The sequence below is a fragment of the Lolium perenne genome, chromosome 7 (assembly GCF_019359855.2).
Source record: "Lolium perenne isolate Kyuss_39 chromosome 7, Kyuss_2.0, whole genome shotgun sequence".
Lineage (NCBI taxonomy): Eukaryota > Viridiplantae > Streptophyta > Magnoliopsida > Poales > Poaceae > Lolium > Lolium perenne.
In genome coordinates this window covers 331,289,767-331,310,324 of record NC_067250.2, presented here as the reverse complement: position 1 = coordinate 331,310,324, position 20,558 = coordinate 331,289,767, and the positions used below count along the sequence as shown (strand labels likewise).

General features: G+C 44.8%; 1 protein-coding gene across 1 annotated transcript in view; it reads left to right on the top strand.

Annotated features, from left to right (window-relative positions):
- The first annotated feature begins 6,771 nt into the window (after window positions 1-6,771).
- Window positions 6,772-20,558, top strand: part of LOC127312849 (uncharacterized) — a 41,095-nt gene continuing 27,308 nt past the window's right edge. The window contains exons 1-5 of the mRNA XM_071824464.1: window positions 6,772-6,933; window positions 7,378-7,461; window positions 7,566-7,648; window positions 7,731-7,818; window positions 7,922-7,945. Of these exons, the coding sequence (XP_071680565.1) occupies window positions 6,772-6,933; window positions 7,378-7,461; window positions 7,566-7,648; window positions 7,731-7,818; window positions 7,922-7,945 (441 nt within the window). The remainder of the gene's footprint in view (window positions 6,934-7,377; window positions 7,462-7,565; window positions 7,649-7,730; window positions 7,819-7,921; window positions 7,946-20,558) is intronic.

The following is a 20,558-nucleotide window of genomic DNA, read 5'->3' as shown; positions in this document are numbered from 1 at the left end:
ATTTTTATTGTGCACTAACCCTCTAATGAGTTGTTTCGAGTTTGGTGTGAAGGAAGTTTTCAAGGGTCAAGAGAGGAGGATGATATACTATGATCAAGGAGAGTGAAAGCTCTAAGCTTGGGGATGCCCCGGTGGTTCATCCCTGCATATTTCAAGAAGACTCAAGCATCTAAGCTTGGGGATGCCCAAGGCATCCCCTTCTTCATCGATAACATTATCAGGTTCCTCCCTTGAAACTATATTTTTATTCGGTCACATCTTATGTGCTTTACTTGGAGCGTCTGTGTGCTTTTATTTTTGTTTTTGTTGAATAAATGCTTGTGTGGGAGAGAGACACGCTCCTCTGGTTCGTATGAACACATGTGTTATTAGCTTTTAATTTTCATGGCGAAGGTTGAAACTGCTTCGTAAATTGTTATATGGTTGGAATTGGAAAATGATACATGTAGTAATTGATATTAATGTCTTGGGTAATGTGATACTTGGCAATTGTTGTGCTCATGTTTAAGCTCTTGCATCATATGCTTTGCACCCATTAATGAAGAAATACATAGAGCATGCTAAAATTTGGTTTGCATATTTGGTTTCTCTAAGGTCTAGATAATTTCTAGTATTGAGTTTGAACAACAAGGAAGACGGTGTAGAGTCTTATAATGTTTACAATATGTCTTTTATGTGAGTTTTGCTGCACCGGTTCATCCTTTTGTTTGTTTCAAATAAGCCTTGCTAGCCTAAACCTTGTATCGAGAGGGAATACTTCTCATGCATCCAAAATACTTGAGCCAACCACTATGCCATTTGTGTCCACCATACCTACCTACTACATGGTATTTCTCCACCATTCCAAAGTAAATTGCTTGAGTGCTACCTTTAAAATTCCATCATTCACCTTACAATATATAGCTCATGGGACAAATAGCTTAAAAACTATTGTGGTATTGAATATGTACTTATGCACTTTATCTCTTATTAAGTTGCTTGTTGTGCGATAACCATGTTTCTGGGGACGCCATCAACTACTCTTTGTTGAATTTCATGTGAGTTGCTATGCATGTTCGTCTTGTCTGAAGTAAGAGCGATCTACCACCTTATGGTTAAGCATGCATATTATTAGAGAAGAACATTGGGCCGCTAACTAAAGCCATGATCCATGGTGGAAGTTTCAGTTTTGGACATATATCCTCAATCTCAAATGAGAAAATTATTAATTGTTGTTACATGCTTATGCATAAAAGAGGAGTCCATTATCTGTTGTCTATGTTGTCCCGGTATGGATGTCTAAGTTGAGAATAATCAATAGCGAGAAATCCAATGCGAGCTTTCTCCTTAGACCTTTGTACAGGCGGCATAGAGGTACCCCTTTGTGACACTTGGTTAAAACATGTGCATTGTGATGATCCGGTAGTCCAAGCTAATTAGGACAAGGTGCGGGCACTATTAGTATACTATGCATGAGGCTTGCAACTTGTAAGATATAATTTACATGATACATATGCTTTATTACTACCGTTGACAAAATTGTTTCATGTTTTCAAAATAAAAGCTCTAGCACAAATATAGCAATCGATGCTTTTCCTCTATGGAGAACCATTCTTTTACTTTTAATGTTGAGTCAGTTCACCTATTTCTCTCCATCTCAAGAAGCAAACACTTGTGTGAACTGTGCATTGATTCTTACATACTTGCATATTGCACTTGTTATATTACTCTATGTTGACAAATATCCATGAGATATACATGTTACAAGTTGAAAGCAACCGCTGAAACTTAATCTTCCTTTGTGTTGCTTCAATGCCTTTACTTTGAATTATTACTTTATGGGTTAACTCTTATGCAAGACTTATTGATGCTTGTCTTGAAATGCTATTCATGAAAAGTCTTTGCTTTATGATTCATTTGTTTACTCATGTCATTACCATTGTTTTGATCGCTGCATTCACTACATATGCTTTACAAATAGTATGATCAAGATTATGATGGCATGTCACTCCAGAAATTATCTGTGTTATCGTTTTACCTGCTCGGGACGAGCAGAACTAAGCTTGGGGATGCTGATACGTCTCCGACGTGTCGATAATTTCTTATGTTCCATGCCACATTATTGATGATATCTACATGTTTTATGCACACTTTATGTCACATTCGTGCATTTTCTGGAACTAACCTATTAACAAGATGCCGAAGTGCCAGTTCCTGTTTTCTGCTGTTTTTGGTTTCAGAAATCCTAGTAACGAAATATTCTCGGAATCGGACGAAATCAACGCCCAAGTTCCTATTTTCACCGGAAGCATCCAGAACACCCGGGAAGGACCAGAGGGGGGGCACTGGGCCCCCAGACCATAGGCCGGCGCGGCCCAGGCCCTGGCCACGCCGCCCTATGGTGTCGTCGCCCCTTCGACCCTCCTGCGCTGCCTCTTCGCCTATATAAAGCCCCTGGATCGAAAACCCTGATACGTTCGACGAAACCCACAGAAACCTTCCAGAGCCGCCGCCATCGCGACGCCAAGATCTGGGGGACAGGAGTCTCTGTTCCGGCACGCTGCCGGAGCGGGGAAGTGCCCCCGGAAGGCTTCTCCATCGACACCGCTGCCATCTCCACCGCCATCTTCATCACCGCTGCTGCTCCCATGAGGAGGGAGTAGTTCTCCATCGAGGCTCGGGGCTGTACCGGTAGCTATGTGGTTCATCTCTCTCCTATGTACTTCAATACAATAATCTCATGAGCTGCCTTACATGATTGAGATTCATATGATGATGCTTGTAATCTAGATGTCATTATGCTAGTCAAGTGAGTTTTACTTATGTGATCTCCGGAGACTCCTTGTCCCACGTGTGTAAAGGTGACAGTGTGTGCACCGTGTGGGTCTCTTAGGCTATATTTCACAGAATACTTATTCACTGATGAATGGCATAGTGAGGTGCTTATTTATATCTCTTTATGATTGCAATGTATTTGTATCACAATTTATCTATGTGCTACTCTAGCAATATTATTAAAGTAGTTCTATTCCTCCTGCACGATGTAATGGTGACAGTGTGTGCATCCGTGTTAGTACTTGGTTTATGCTATGATCATGATCTCTTGTAGATTATGAAGTTAACTATTGCTATGATAGTATTGATGTGATCTATTCCTCCTACATATGCATGAAGGTGACAGTGTGCATGCTATGTTAGTACTTGGTTTAGTCTTTTGATCTATCTTACACTATAAGGTTACTAAAATATGAACATTAATTGTGGAGCTTGTTAACTCCGGCATTGAGGGTTCGTGTAATCCTACACAATGTGTTCATCATCCAACAAAAGTGTAGAGTATGCATTTATCTGTTCTGTTATGTGATCAATGTTGAGAGTGTCCACTAGTGAAAGTCTAATCCCTAGGCCTTGTTCCTAAATACTGCTGCATTACTACTGCTTGATACTGTTTCACTGTGTTACTACTGCTGCAATACTACCACCATCAACTACACGCCAACAAGCTATTTTCTGGCACCATTGCTACTGCTCATATATATTCATACCACCTGTATTTCACTATCTCTTCGCCTAACTAGTGCACCTATTAGGTGTGTTGGGGACACAAGAGACTTCTTGCTTCGTGGTTGCAGGGTTGCATGAGAGGGATATCTTTGACCTCTTCCTCCCTGAGTTCGATAAACCTTGGGTGATCCACTTAAGGGAAAACTTGCTGCTGTTCTACAAACCTCTGCTCTTGGAGGCCCAACACTGTCTACAGGAAAAGGAGGGGGAAGTAGACATCAATATCCCATTGGAAGTTCTCACGTTCGTATTCCTCGGCCTCTGGCGCAGCTGGCCGTTGTGGTGGGGCGCTGACCTCTGGCGCAGCTGGCCGTTGTGGTGGGGCGATGACCACCGGCGCCGCTGGCTGTCGTGGAGGGACGCTGACCTGTGGCGCCGCAAGGTGCTTGTCTTTGCTTGTCGTCGACCCCAAGTAGGTGTTGATCCGAATTAGGGTCTTCGGCCATAGCAGTACCCAACCCTTCAGTGAGGCCAGATTCAACGGGCTATCGTCATCGGCACCATGCGGTTGATTAGGAGGAAACAAATCCTCATAGCCCGGTAACGCCCGATCGACTTCAACCCGGTAAACGTCATCCTCCATATCTCGTGTGTGCCACTTCTTATCCAGGGGCCGAAGGATGGACGCCCTCGCGACGTCTTTGAGTTCATCATTTACTCTCATCAGGAAGGTGCATGGTGTTGAGAGCGCCTGCGAGAACATGTGTATGGCGTTAGAGAGAGGGCAAGGATGACGAAACTAATATATTAACTTGATGTACACATTAGTTAATTACCGTGAGGGCATTGAGCTCGGCTAATGTCGACGGGCCGGCACATGCGGCGGCGGGCGTGCAAGTGACGGAGGGGCTGCTACCCGACATGGACGGTGAATCCCTAGCACCAGCGACATTGCCGGCGGCCGGAGGAGTCTCCATTATAACATTGTCATTGCCGGCGGACGGCGGCGCCATCGAGTTGCTGGCGTCGAAGCTAACCACTTGCATTTCCGGGGGGGGGGGGGGGGGCCTTGTTTGCCACCCTCATACCTCGCGCGTAGAGCGTTGAAATCTGCTTGGACTGAAGCGGCGACTTCAGCTTTGACTTCAGGTACGAGTGTAGCTTTGAGTTGCGGTACCAGTTGCGGTACCAAACCAGCTTGGACTTGGGCTAGGATTGACTCCCTCATTTCCTCCGCCTCCCGCTGCTTCCTCTCATTGCGCGCATTTTTATCGGCCGCAGACGACAAGCCGTAGTGACCATGCTTGTAGCCTGTACCGGCGCCAGCCACACGGCCTCTATGCGGCCTTCTCGTAGGTGAATGCTCATTAACGATGTTTAGCGCCCGTACGAGAGGCTTGTCCCATGCTACCCTACCCGTCGATGCCTGGGACGAGGAGCCTTCGTCACCTTGAGAAAGTCTTTGTCTTTCTTCTTCCTGCGGAAGAAACGTGAACCATTTAGAAATGTTGCTACTATTATATGAACGATACTTGATCTAATTAAACCGGTAAATTCCTTACCAGTTTTTTCTCCAACGACAAGACCTTCTGGTCGTTCGTGAACCAAATTATGTCGGTTACGACCTTGGGGTCCGTGACAAGTTCCCCGGTTAGTTTCTTCTTATGGTACCGGGACCTGATGAATCTTCTTTCAAGCGGGTCCTTGTACTTGAGCCATGGGTTCTCAATGCCGGCATTTACATACGCCTCGTCCTCCTTCGCCCAATAGGGCTCCTTTCCCTCGTACCCACGGCTCCCAAGGTTGTGGTTGCCGATGTTAAGCTCCCGCATTTCCTTCCCCCACAACTTGCGATTCTTGGTCGCTTGTAGCTCTTCATTGGCCAGGAAAGCATCAAAGTCCGCCTGGGAGACAAGCAGAAAGGCAGAGTGGACCTCTTCGAAACCTTTGCCTTTAGCAATCAGCTTCCGCACCATGTACTTATAGCTGCTGAGGTGTTTGGTGAACTTCAGGAGGGCTTGTGAGTTCACAATGTTCTTGGTTTCATCAGTGGAGGCGTAGTCGCCTAGGAACTTGTATCGTGAGTGCAACCTCGCAATGAGCTGGGCTCGCAAATGCGCTTTGTTCTCAGCTCGGAGATCCGTCTCGTTGAGATTGATGACCTCTCGGAGGATACATGCCAGTTGGTTGCCGTACCCCTTGGCAACATCCTTAGGCTCCACCGGCAAACCACTAGCGGGGTCCACCTCTTTGATTGTGTCTCTGCCGGTGGCGACCGTGTTTTGGCGCCTTGCCTTCCGCGGCCTCTTGGAACCACTTGTCCCGGTGCCACTACTCCCGGCGGCGCCGCTAGGATCGTCGCCGCTTGTCTCGCCGCCACCCCCGGCGGCACCGGTTGCCTCATCGCCGCTAGGCTCGTAGGTACTACCCCCGGCGGCGCCGGTTGCCTCATCGCCGCTAGGCTTGTAGGTACTACCCCCGGCGGCGCCGCTTGCCTCGTTGCCGCTTGGCTCGTAGGCACTACCCCCAGCATCATCCTCCATCTCATGGTCCTCGTCGCCGCCAACACCAGCGGCCTCGGCATCCTCCTCCGTCCTAAAGAAGTGCCTATTGTAGTGCTCCTCTAATTGTTCTTGAGACGCCATGGTGGCCTGCACTAATAGAAGATGAAAAAGAGTTAGAATTCACGGAAAAATTCGGCATGACCTTTGCTAAAAATTGGTCATGCCGAGTGCTAGAATTGCCGGAACGGAAATGAATCGATATTCCGGCACTCAATAGCAACTCAATCCCTGCAAACATATATATACAATTCAACCATATATAGCATTTCCAACATCACATCTACATCCACTTGTCCTGATGCTTACACCATAACCATCAAGATCTCAACCATCACCATATATATAACAACTTCATTTCACCGGTATCATTTTACAAATATAACCAGAGAACTCCACCTAATGAACTAAATACCAGCAGTAGCATTTTACAAATATAACCAGAGACAAGAACTTTTCATTTTCATTTTCATTTCCATCTCAACCAGAAGCAAACCAGAAGCATAATGCAGCAGCAAACACTAAAATAAAAATTCTGTCACTGGAATATTTCATTTTCATTTAACCAGAAGCATAATGCAGCAGCAAACCAGCAGCTTCGTTTTATCATTTCATTTAACCTCTACTGCATTCATTTTGAACCAAACCTCTATTTCATTTTCTTTTTTTGGCAGTAGGTAATGATGCATTTTCATTTTGAACCAAATTGAAAATACAACCAGTGAGCATGAGCATTTTGAACCAAACAACTAAGCATTTTGAACCAGTAGCAATTTATGGCAAGCATGAGCATGAGCAAGCATTTTTATTGATGGAGGCCAAGCAGAGCAATCTGTGTGTTTCTGCGGATGTTGGCACGGCTAAGGAGCTACTTGAGCTTGCTGACAAGGTACAGTTTGTTTAATTATTATTGATGGGTTAGATTTAAGAGCAAGTTAAGTTGTCTTTTCTGATGGAATTGGCATGACCATTTCTGAGATTTGTCAATCAATATTATAATGTGTACCTTAGCATCAGCCTTCTAAATTAGGTACCAAGCAAATCTAGGAGTGCAAGACTTCAGTCCTTCAGCTTCAGAAGTGAATGCATTGACTTGCTGCACGAACAGCGACATCTTAACAAATTTTTTCATTGTATTATGATGTTTGTTTGCTTGGATGCACCTATTTATCGCTGTTTATCTTGGGTGTTCTCAAATGGTAATTGTCTAGTTGCAGTTTTTTTTAGTAAGCTGACTGTTTCATTACACTGTCATTTGTCAAGTTGCAGGCCCCTTCAGCAAGCTAAGCATAAAGCCACCCTCTTAACCTGAGCTTCTCTCATTTTTATGCAGGTTGGTCATGAGATTTGCATGCTGAAAACGCATGTCGATATCCTGTCGGATTTTACCCCTGATTTTGGCACCAAGCTTCGCTCGGTATGCTCTCCTGTGATGCAACCTCGTCTTTTCTTTTCATCATGTTTTACTCTTAATGTCACAATTTTCATATAATGGGATTTTCGCCTTCCTTTTTTCTTAAGATTGCTGAGAAGCACAACTTTTTGATCTTTGAAGACCGCAAGTTTGCTGATATTGGAAACACAGTAACTATGCAGTATGAAGGGTGAGAAAATTCACCATGAACTATCTTTTCTTTCTTTTTGCATATGTATGCAATATGTTTAGAGCTTGTACTTCTATTTCAGGGGAATATTCCGCATATTAGAATGGGCTGATATTGTTAACGCACATATAATTCCTGGACCTGGAATTGTTGATGGTTTGAAGCTCAAGGTATACTATCCTTTACATGTCTTACAAATATTATTAAGTTAATGTTGCAGCCAGTAATTGCTTTAGCAGTGCTGTCAGTAACTGAATTGTTCTGGTATTGAAGGGTTTACCAAAAGGAAGAACTAAAGCAAGAATCGGAGGCAGAGAGAGGGAAGGAAGAGGGGGATGGAGAGGGGAAGGAAGAGGGGAAGGGAGAGGGGTTCTTACCAACGGCGATGGTGGCGACACCCTGCTGCTCCTCTCCGCGACGGTGGCCGGCGCGCAACGCCCTCCTCCTCTCGGCGAAGGTGGCGACGGTGGCCGGCGCGTGACGCCCTCCCCCTCCTCTCCGCGGCGATGCCCTGCTCCTCCTTGCGCGGCAGCTCCGGCATGCAGCGAGGTCTCTTGGTCCAGGGCTTCCACGCGGCGGCGCTCGAGATCGACGGTGGCGGCGGCGATCGATTGGGAATGGGGAGGGAGAAGAGGGTCGCGCAGCGGTTAAGTCCCAGCTATAGCCGGACCCACCTTATTGCCGGCGCACCACATGGTTGGTTCGCCGGGGACAATTATACCCCCGGCGAACCAAACAGGTGGTGCGCCGGCAATAAGGTGAGTCCGGCTATAGCTGGGACTTGTCCCCCAGCCATGGCTGGCCATTTCCTTTTCTATTTTATTTTATTTTTCTTCTTTTCTTTATTTCTTTTCACTTTCTTTTATGTTTCTTTTTTTTTCCCACAAATCCTATACTATTTTATTTCCTTCTCTTTTCAAGATAATAACCAAGCAATATGAGTTAATTAGGCATTACAAAAAAATATGAGTTATATATACATACACAAAATATTGACCAACACAATATTAATTAGTCATACATAAAATATTGGCCATGACCATATGAGTAGTTATGAATTACACAAAATATGAGTTATAGATTGCAAATAAAGTTTTACATCATCGATTGAGAAGAGTGTTTCACTTTCTTCTTGCTTTTCTTGCTCGTCGTTGAATAATTTAGCCCCGTGTCGTGACTTCTTCTTTTGAAGGGTGTAGCATGGTCCTGCTTCTTCTTGTGGTGTATGTTGTGTCTTCATCCTCGGATTCTTCCATCATTGGGTCTCCGACTTGTCCTTCGAAGTCTTCCTCATTGGCGACTCCATCCATTCCGACGATGGTCCTCTTGCCTCTCCTCACGATAACACGGCTAGGCCTGGATGGGTCGGTTATGAAGAAGCATTGGTGCACGTGTTCTGCCAGTACCCATGGCTCATTCTGCGCGGTGGCGTTCGTGGACTTTGATTTGTTGGCTTCGGGTAGAAATATGGTGGTGAAATACCGGTCTTCTTTTGTGACGCTCTTAGCCCATCTGATACGGAACATCGGCACTTTCTCCCCAGCGTAGCTAAGCTCCCAGATTTCCTCGATTCTTCCGTAGTATCTAGTCTTTACGTCACCCGTCCAGGAATCCATCGTTACCCCTGAGTTCTGGTAAACACTGTTCTTGTCTTTTTCTTCCGTGTAGAATGTGTACCCGTTGATATCGTACGCTTGGTAAGTCATGATGTTGGGCGCGGGGCCATGTGACAAGGCCAATACTAGTTTATCCTTGTCAGAATCCATTGGTGGGGGATTAGCATCAATGTGGTCTTTGAACCAGCGCGCGAAAGAGGAGTTGTGCTCTCTGTATATTTCTGCTTCCGTCATCATCGGCTTGCCACTGTTCTCTATCATGGTTTTGTGCTCTTTCAACCAAGGATCGATCAAGTCAATGTGTTGTAGCGCTACTAAGTTGGCCCTGTCAAAGTCGAAATTCCGACCAGACATGTGCACGTGCAGTTCCTTCCTTCCACTTTTGTGGCCTACTCCCTCGAACCTGCGGAGGTGCTTTTTTTGAGGCAAACCAACAGGGTCCTCGATGTCTAGATAATTCGTGCAGAAAGAGATGCACTCTTCGGTGAGCCAGCCCTGGACGATGCTTCCATCCGGATGTGACCTGTTACGAACGTATCCTTTAATGACCCCATTCATTCTTTCAAACGGCATCATGTTGTGTAAGAATGCCGGCCCTAGACTGATGATATCATCCATGATATGGACCAACAGATGGACCATCACGTCAAAGAATGCAGGCGGGAAGTACATCTCAAGCTCACATAGGATCACCACGATCTCTTCCTGGAGCCTTGCGAGTTTCTTCACGCTTATCGACTTCCGAGTTATGACGTCGAAGAAGTTACAGAGCCCAGTCAGCGTTGCACGGACATGGTCATCCATTATACCTCGGATTGCAACCGGAAGAATCTGCGTCATCATCACGTGACAGTCATGAGACTTCATGCCGCTGAAGTTTCGTTTCTTGGGGTCCATGTATCTGCTTATTAGCCCAGAGTAACCGAAGGGCACTCTCACTCCTAGAAGGCAATTGAAAAATTGATCGACCTCAGCCGGACTAAAAGTGAAGCAGGAGGGGGGACAGTAATAGTCTGGCTGCTTAATCCTTTTGCGCTTCTGACCACCGTCCGCCTCCTCCTCCGACTGTCCCTCTTGGGCCGCCAGGATCTGAAGCTCTTCCCTGATGCCCAAAACTTTCAGGTCGTGTCTTGCTTTCGGCCCATCTTTGGTCCGGTCCGGCATGTTGAGAAGAGTGCCAAGCAAGCTCTTGCACACGTTCTTTATAATATGCATGATATCAAGGCAGTGAGGTGTATCGAGAATTTTCTAGTACGGCAAGTCCCAAAACACGGACCTCCTTTTCCATACACCAATGAGCGGCGTCGTCGTTGCCTTTTTCTTCTTCTCTCCAGGCTTTTGACGAATCTTTCCCGGCGCAGGGCACTCCTTCCAACCTTTCAGTAATGTATCGATCTCTTCGCCGCTCTTCTTACGTGGAGGTCCTCGGGGTTCATTTGTACCATCGAACAGATCTCCACGCTTTCTCCACGGGTCAGTCTTGTGTAGCCACCTTCGATGCCCCATGTAAACTATTTTCGAAGAGCCGGGATCCTTACCAAGCTGCAAAAACATCATCTCTTCCATGCACCTGACACATGCCTTGTGTCCATGGCACACCTGGCATGAAATATAACCGTATCCGAGGTAGTCCTGCACCGTCGTGATCAACGCGGCTCTCAAAGGGAAATATTCTTCCGCGACGGCGTCCCATGTATCTACCCCTTCCTCCACCCACAACGTTTCAAGCTCCTCTTTTAATAATTCGAGATACATGTTGATATCGTTTCCTGGCTGTGTCGGCCCTTGAATTAGCATACTCATCTGTATGTACTTCCTCTTCATGCACAGCCAGGGCGGGAGGGTGTAGATCCATACAAACACGGGCCATGTGCTATGTGTGCTGCTCTGGTTTCCGAACGGATTGAATCCGTCCGTGCTCGCACCCAACCTGATGTTTCTGGGTTCTACCCCAAAACTTCCGAATTCATTGTCTAATGCTTTCCACTGGCTTGCATCCGAATGGTGTCTCAGCACTGGGTGCTCAATCCGCTCTTCATCATTCAACACTGCCTCCTTTCTTTCAGCGTGCCAGCGCATGAGCTTTGCTTCCTTGCGGTCCGCGTAGAACCATTGCAGCCGGGGGGCGAGCGGGAAGTACCACACAACTTTCCGAGGAGCTTTCTTCTTCCCTTTCTTGTACCGTTCAGCGTCACACACAGGACATTTGGTCTTGTCCACGTGCTCCTTGCGATACATGATACAGTCGTTGATGCAGGCGTGATACTTTTCGTGGGGTAAGTTGAGAGGGCACGTGATTCTCTTGGCCTCGGCTAGACTACCAGGACACGTGTTCCCGGCAGGAAGGAGATCTTTCACGTATTTCAGAATGTCGTCGACGCTTGTGTCCGTCCATCCGTGTTTCGCCTTCATCTGCAGCACATCGAGCGCTACTCTCAAGCGGGACTCCCCCAACCCGCGACCTGAGTCGTACAACGGAGTATTCGAGTCTATCTCCAGTTGCTCAAGCTTTGATTTCCGCTTGGCGCCTTTCGTCTTTTCGAGAAGCAGATCTTGAAGATGAGGGTCCCGCACGACTGAAGCTAGCGGCACCTCTTCGTCGTCGTCAAGGTTATTGTCATCGTCAAGGTTATTGTCGTTGTCAAGTTTATCGTCCTGTGCGACAAACTCTTCATCGTCATCAATATCATGATGCCCTCCTTCTTGCCGGCCATTACCACCTGCTTCCGTCGCCCCATTGACCTCCGCGCCATCATCACTCATCCATTGAGTGTGTCCATGCATGAAACCATTAGTGAGCAGGTGCCCCTGCAATTTGCCTGAATAGGGGTCAAACCATTTCACTCGTTTGCATCTTCGGCACGGACACAATACCTCCGTGCGGTTATTTTCATACATGTCGATGATCGCGTGTTTTAGATATCTCATCACGACGCTTTCACTCATCTCGATAACCATTATCGCCTGCACGGTAAGATTATATAATTGATTAGAACCATGCATCCGTCGGTAGTTTTCACGGAAAATTTCGGCATGACCTTCCTACACGGTAGGACATAGGAGCGCCAGAAATGTGCCGAAACGGAAACTTAAAGAATCAACATTTTGGCGCAACGTTGGCAACTCATTTTCAACGCCAACACACACAGGCACAAGCACAAACACAACATATATATATATATATATGGCACACACGAGCTTTGCTTCAAATGTCCAATATACATCGATTTCATTCCTCAATTTGTTCATTAATCACCTATTTGTTTGATATATTCGTCAACGAGATCGAGACGTCGCGCCGCGACCACGGCGTATGGAAGCCGACTTTCTAGATCTAGATCTAGATTGAGCGGTCAATGCGGGATATTAGATCTAGATCTACATAGGGGGATGTGGGAGATGCATGTAGTAAGGGAAGATTTGCTACAAAAATATGATTTTGTTTGGTCAAATTAGCTAAATTGGGGATAGGCATGGGCAAAAATGAGCTGGGTTGGGAGAAGGCACGGGTTTGTGTGGAGGAGTGGAGTAATGGTAGTGGGGGGAGTGATTGTTGAGCAGAAATAACTGCTCAGGTTACTGCCGGCGCACCATGCCACGGGTGCGCCGGCAGCACATAACCCATTCGGCTATATCACCCCCTGGCCAGGCCCAAGAATCATTGCCGGCGCACCAGCCTAGGGGCGCGCCGGCAATAGCACATTTCCACCGGCGCGCCCCTGGGCTGGTGCGCCGGCAAAGATTCTTGGGCCTGGCCCGAATCGGGCGAGCCCATGCCAAAACATGTCCCCGGCGCATCAAATCTTGTGGTGCGCCGGCAGTAAACGTTCATCGCCGGCGCGGCGGCAAGGCGGTGCGCCGGCAACACTTTTCACCGGCGCACGTCCTGGGTGGTGCGCCGGCACCTATTGCCTCCACCTATAGGCTTTTTCCTAGTAGTGTAACCTGGATCGGCGAGTGTCGGCGCGAGTCATGGCTCTCGCCATGGGCCGAGTGACGGGGCGAGGCAGAAACACCGGGACTAGGACCACCTAGGTGAACTGGAGTAACCGTGGGCGAATTGTGGGGCGACGCAGAAGGACGACCAAAGAAAGTGTTGGAATGAGCCGATCCCTACATGTTTGAGCAAAATATGGCAAGTGTAAATATCAGTGTGTACAAGCAAATGGTAGCTAGTAACCGAGTAGTATGGCAATGTACTAACCGGAGTCCCTGTGGCGAGATGTGCGAGGAATTCTTGCTTAGATGGCATCCTTGGCATCGGTGGTTTTTCTGGAGGAGGGAGATACTCGGGCGGCGGATGTGCCAGCGCTGCATAATTGATATCATCAAGCATGTTTCTAACGCCATCGTCCGCATTGCCATCGATGCGCTGTCATATCACCTCATCTCTAGCATGGTCGCGCTCGGCAAAGTTGATCTGCATGGTAAAGTCAGGCATATACCCATTCAGCCAAAGGTGTTTAGTCATGCCAACCTTACCCTGATAGAAACACATCTTGCACCGAGCACAAGGGCAAAGTAGACGAACTGCCTTTCAACCACGATTTGCGTCCTTCACGTAATAATCAATTTTCCATTGCCACTTAGCTGTTCTTACATTCGCACTATTACGACCACTGTACATCCACTCATTATCAGCCATCCTCTGCTTCATTGGGAGCCACAATACAAATATAACATTTCATATTAATTAATCGCATCAAATTAAATACCCAAAATTTACTTTTTTATACCGGGTTGACGAGAAACGGTCCTAGCATATTTAATAGGAAAGAAGGTCCTAATCCCACCCTAGGATGTGTAGATTGGATACATTCTCCACACTCTACCCCGACCTGAGACAAAATTTCGGCAGCACCTCCCCGTTGTTCTCCGGATCGGAGAACAACGGGGAGGCGCCAACGAAATCTTGTATCGGAACGGAGTAGAGCGTGGAAATCGTACCCAATCAACACATCCTCCAGCTATCCAAAAAACGACAATCCAAAATAGTTACAGTTATAAATATGCAATTGAATGCATATTTATTCGCGTAACCCTTTGATGACCCACAAGTATAGGGGATCGCAACAGTTTTCGAGGGAAGTAAAACCCAATTTATTGATTCGACAAAAGGGGAGCCAAAGAATATTTGTAAGCCTTAACAGCGGAGTTTTCAATTCAGCTGCACCTGGAAACAGACTTGCTCGCAAGAGTTTATCAGTAGCAACAGTTTTATAGCAGTAGCAGCAGTGAAATATAAGCAGCAGTGTAATAAAGACAGCAGTAGTGATTATAGTAAACAGCAGGATTAAAATACTGTAGGCACAGGGATGGATGAACGGGCGCTGCATGGATAAGAGAACTCATGTAACAATCAAGGTAGGGCATTTGCAGATAGTAATAAAACAGTACCCAAGTACTAAATAACCATAGGCATGTGTTCCGTATATAGTCGTACGTGCTCGCAATGAGAAACTTGCACAACATCTATTGTCCTACCAGCCGGTGGCAGCCGAGCCTCTAGGGAATCTACTGGTAATTAAGGTACTCCTTTTAATAGAGCACCGGAGCAAAGCATTAACACTTCGTGAACACATGTGATCCTCATATCACAGCCTTCCCCTCCGGTTGTCCCAATTTCTGTCACTTTGGGGCCTCGGGTTCCGGACAGCAATATGTGTATACAACTTGCAGGTAAGATCATAAAACAATGAATATCATCATGAATCAATAACATGTTCAGATCTGGAATCATGGCACTCGGGCCCTAGTGACAAGCATTAAGCATAACAAGTTGCAACAATATCATAAAAGTACCAACAACGGATACTAGGCACTATGCCCTAACAATCTTATGCTATTACATGAACAACCTCATCCAATCCCTACCATCCCCTTCAGCGTACAGCGGGGGAATTACTCACACATGGATGGGGGAAACATGGCTGGTTGATGGAGAGGCGTCGGTGGTGATGATGGCGATGATCTCCTCCAATTCCCCATCCCGGCGGAGTGCCAGAACGGAGTTTCTGGTCCCGAGACGGAGTTTCGCGATGGCGGCGGAGTTCTGGATGTCTTCTGGCAATTTCGTCGAACCCCCGTGCGTTTTTAGGTCGAAACCCTTAAGTAGTCCAGAGGGGAGCGTCGGGGGAGGCACGAGGGCCCCACCCCATAGGCCGGCGCGGGCCCAATGCTGGCCGCGCCGCCCTATGGTGAGGGCACCTCGTGGCCCCACTTCGTCTCGTCTTCTGGCTCCATCAATCTTCTATGAAAATAGGCCCATTGCGATTATTTCCGGGGATTTTCCTGAAAGTTGAGTTTCTGCACAAAAATATGACACCAGGGCAATTCTGCTGAAAACAGCATTAATCCGTGCTAGTTTTATCCAAAATACACAAATTAGAGGCGAAACAATAGCAAAAGTGTTCGGGAAAGTAGATACGTTTTGGACGTATCAACTCCCCCCAAGCTTAGCTTATTGCTTGTCCTCAAGCAATTCAGTTAACAACTGAGTGAGATAAAAGAACTTTCACGAACACATTTGTTCATATGATGTAAATATCCTCATGATATGGACAAGTACTTAGGCAATTCATAATAAGATACATGCAAATAAAGTCATCTAATAGCTATGTCAATCATGGAAAAGGTACCAACAAATTAATAATAAGCATCATGAATCATGTCTATCAGCAAGATTGCAATGTTCATAAAAGGATATGATAAAGTGGTATCTCGCTTGCCCGTATTTGTACAGCAAAACATAAATGCTCGGGCACCTTTGAAGTTCATGGAAAGACTGGAAGTAGAGATTATCAAAGATAAAAGCATCAAAGTTATACCACAGTTAATCACATTTTGGGACAAGCATATTATACTAAGAATGACAGTTGTGCTCTCAAGAAGGTGCTCAAAGAAAGGATGGTGACTCAACATAAAAGTAAAAGATTGGCCCTTCACAGAGGGAAGCAGGGATTAACATGTGCTAGAGCTTGTCATTTTTAAAACAGGAGTAAAATCATTTTGAGAGGTGTTTGTTGTTGTCAACGAATGGTAGCGGGCACTCTAACTACCTAATCAACCAGACTTTCAAGAGCGGTTCCCATGAAGGATGTTTTCTCTACCAGCAAGGTAAATCATCCCTCTTCTCTTTTGTTTACACATGTACTTTAGTTTTATTATGGATGACACTCCCCCCAACCTTTGCTTACACAAGCCATGGCTAACCGAATCCTCGGGTGCCTTCCAATATTCACATACCATGGAGGAGTGTCTATTTGCAAATTAAGTCGCTTACTGAAAAATCAGAGCAAAACATGTGAAGAGAATTATTGATGAAAGTTAATTAATTGGGGCTGGGAACCCCGTTGCCAGCTCTTTTTGCAAAATTATTGGATAAGCGGATATGCCACTAGTCCATTGATGAAAGTCTGTCAGGAGTAAATTACAAGGTTGAAAGATAAACACCACATACTTCCTCATGAGCTATAAAACATCGACACAAATTTAGAAGTATTTTGAAGGTTTAAAGGTAGCACATGAGAATTTACTTGGAATGGTTTGAAATGCCATGCATAGGTATTTATGGTGGACACTTTGAAATAACTTGGTTTTCAGGGGTTTGGAAGCACGAGCGGCATTCCCGCTCAGTACAAGTGAAGGCTAGCAATAGACTGGGAAGCGACAATCAAGAGAGCAGTAACTGTCATAATCATGCTTGCGACAAAATAAATTTACGGAGGCATAAAAGTGATACAAGAACTCTGAGGCAAAGTAAATCGTTGAGGCTTAATTGACTTTTGTTCAGTCATATGCATGCGTGAGCATGTACCAAGTCGATTCAAGTGAATTATTCAGAGGAGGATACCACAATGTCATACCTATCTATGAATAAAACAATGCAAGCAAATATTTATGACATGCTACTCATATTAATAAATTGGAGCTAAACATGAGAGATCATGAACTACTAGACTTTCATTAAATGACATATACCTCACATGAACCACTTAAGCATGCTCACATGGATGAGTATATGTACAAAAATGAAAACAAATAGAGTTCATACCAGCCTCTCACCACAGTCGAGTTGTCGTAGATCGTCATTATTGCCTTTCACTTGTGTGGCTTGAATAATATGGAAAGAAAACCAAGCTCCACCCACCGAAGACCGCTGAACTCCAAAGTGAACTTTACAAAACCAAAGAAGAACAACAAATATTTTTGATGTTTTCGAATTGGAAAGAAGAACAAAAGGAAACAAGCAAACAAGGTAAAATCTTTTTGGATTTTCTCATAGCAAACCAACGGTAGTAAATAAAGCAAAATAGGAACAAGAAACCAAATAAACAAATGGTAAAGAGAAACAACAGAAATATTTTTGGTCTTTTTGTGTTTTAGGAAAGAAACAAAACAAAAACAAGAGAATGAAAACTAAAAGAGTCACATAAAAGCAAAGCAGCAGAAATCCGTCAAACTTGACAGCAGTACAGTAATCATTTTTTACGAAAATCTTCCGCTGTTCAATGCGAAAAGTGCTCAACTAATGAAAGTTAGATGATAACCTGGGGAACATGTACAAAAATTGGCTGCTCAAAATAACGTTCTGGCTATTTTTAAGAATTTTTTTAGTATCAGTCCAGAATCTGTTTTTTAGACAGCACTTCCCCAAATATCAACTTCCTCATATTAGAGGCAACTATCGGCACACAAATGAAATAAAAAGGTAAAAGTAAAGGTTACTACAGTAGTAACAACCTTCAAAAACTAAAATAAGAGCCTACTGAAATAAAAATAACTGAAAGAGAAACAACCAAAAGAAGCGAAACAAGTATATACAAATGACCGGCAATTGTAATTTGCAATGAATGAGTGATGCCGGCATACCTCCCCCCAAGCTTAGGCTTTTGGCCTAAGTGGAGATCAATCCCACAGTGCCCATGAAGTGGCACCCCCGTAGTATGACGAAGAAGGATCCTGTTCTTGGTATGTGTTGGAGGATTCACCAGGATACGTGACGGTGTACCTGTCGGAGGGCTCAGCATCCTCGGAGTCATGCTTCTGGTGGAAACCATGTATCCTCAGCTTCTCATCCACCTCCTCCTTGAAGCGCGACCACGGTCTCCTGTGAACACTGAACAAATCGGCCTGCGGCAAGGGGATTTCCCTCTCATCCCCATCAATAAACAACATTTTATAGACAATATTTTCTAAACTAGAGTCAGTTGTGACAAATTGGTGACTCTTCATAGCAGCAATATCAAGCTTAATTGGAGCTAATTTCTCATCACTAGGATCAAGAGGAAGATCTAGATGTGCAATAATACGTGAGGCAATAATTCCTCCATAAATAGGTCCCTTGCTAGCTAAGCGACGAGCAATGAGAGCACCAAGATGATAAGGTGTACTTCCAGTAAGTGCAGCAACTAGAAAACCAAGATGATAACTAGAAATGTTGCTAGTGTTCTCCCTACCAAGAATGCTAGTAGCAAGATAATAAGTGAAATATCTAATGGCAGGGAGTTGAATGTTTCTTATCTTGCCGCGCTGAATGGTGCGGCTATCATCATTGGTAACTTCTCGATAGAGCTCCATCAAGGCTTTGGGGCTTTTCTCGATCTTCTTTGCTGTACCTACAGGAGTAATATCCAATGCAGCACAAAAATCTTTCAACTTCATAGTAATAGGCTTGTCATAAATCCTAAATGTAACTGATGGTGAGAAGTGTGCGTTGTTGAACTTAAAGCTTTCAACAAAGATTTTAGTTAGCATGTAGTATTGGCTCCCCTCATCTTCCATATAGGTAGATAAGCCCACATTATTGATGAGGAACAAGAAGTCATCAAGCAGCCCTGCATTACGCAAAAAGTCATAGCATGGAAAAGATGAAGCATTAGGAACTCCATTATCCTCTTCAACTTCGAAGCTCGGTGCGATGACATCCTCATTATAGGATCTTCTAATTCGAGTGGCTGCCCTTGAGGGTCTCCCCGTGCTTGTCGTCTCTCTTTCGAACACTTCTCCAAAGTTATGGTTATGCATCTTCCTTTTCTGAAATTTTTCAACAATCATTATAAAAGTTGATTTTGAGAAATATAAATGAGGAAAACTACTATAGGAACCTAGTAGAGTACTAAACATGCATCAAAACTAATTTTTACAACTTAGAACAAGCATGCAAACTCACTTAACATGTCACCTACAGCAGCAAAATACTCAAGATATACTCAACCAAACAAAATTCTATTTGGATAATCGGAGGAGTCACATACCGGAAAGGAAATGTGCCAAATTTCAGACAGAAATCTGGGCTGAGCAAAGAGATCGAAAAATCCTGAGCTCTTGAGCAGAAACGCGAGTGAGAGAAAGTTGGTACGAGTTTTTTCGGGAGACAGAGTAGAATGGGAGGAAGAGATGACAAAGTGGGGCAAGGAGGGGCCCACACCACAGGGTGGCGCGCCCCCCTCCTTAGCCGCGCCGGCCCATGGGGGCCAGCCCTGGGGTGCCCCACTGGTCAGCCCCAGGCACTCCCAGGTTGAATTTCGAAAAATAAGACCAGCGGTATAATTTTTGTAAATTTTTTGTAAATTTCAAAAAACGCACATTTCTGGGTTTTAAAATTACTATTTCAGGACAGAAAAAGATTTTCAAACTTCTAAACAACTAAAGCATCTTGCAAAACAAGTAGTACTACAGCAAGCAAACAAGTGGGGAGAAAGAAAGAAATGTTGTTTAGCTCTTTCATGCATATAAAATGTACTTGTTAACAAGGTTGATCAAGTCTTGCCACCAAATAAATTTTACATGACATAAGAAGAAATAAACCTCAAATCAATCATGTTACCTTGTATTGAATTGATATGGATCCAATCATAATATTTTGATAACCTTCTTTAGGCTCATATATAGGACAATCAATAACTCCCACTTTGATAGTTCTCACATTAGAAATTGTATTAACTCCACATACTTTATCAATCCTCTTGGGGAAATAAACAGTATGCTCCTTGTCATCAACATTGAAAGTAACTTTCCCTTTATTGCAATCAATAACAGCCCCTGCGGTGTTAAGAAAAGGTCTTCCAAGAATAATAGACATATTATCATCTTCAGGCATTTCCAACACAACAAAATCAGTTAATATTAAGCAATTATTAGTAACTTGAACAGGAACATCCTCACATATACCAACAGGAATAGCAGTGGATTTATCAGCCATTTGCAAAGATATATCAGTTGGTATCAACTTATCTAAATAAAGTCTCTTGTAATGGGAAAAAGGCATAACACTAACACCTGCTCCCAAATCA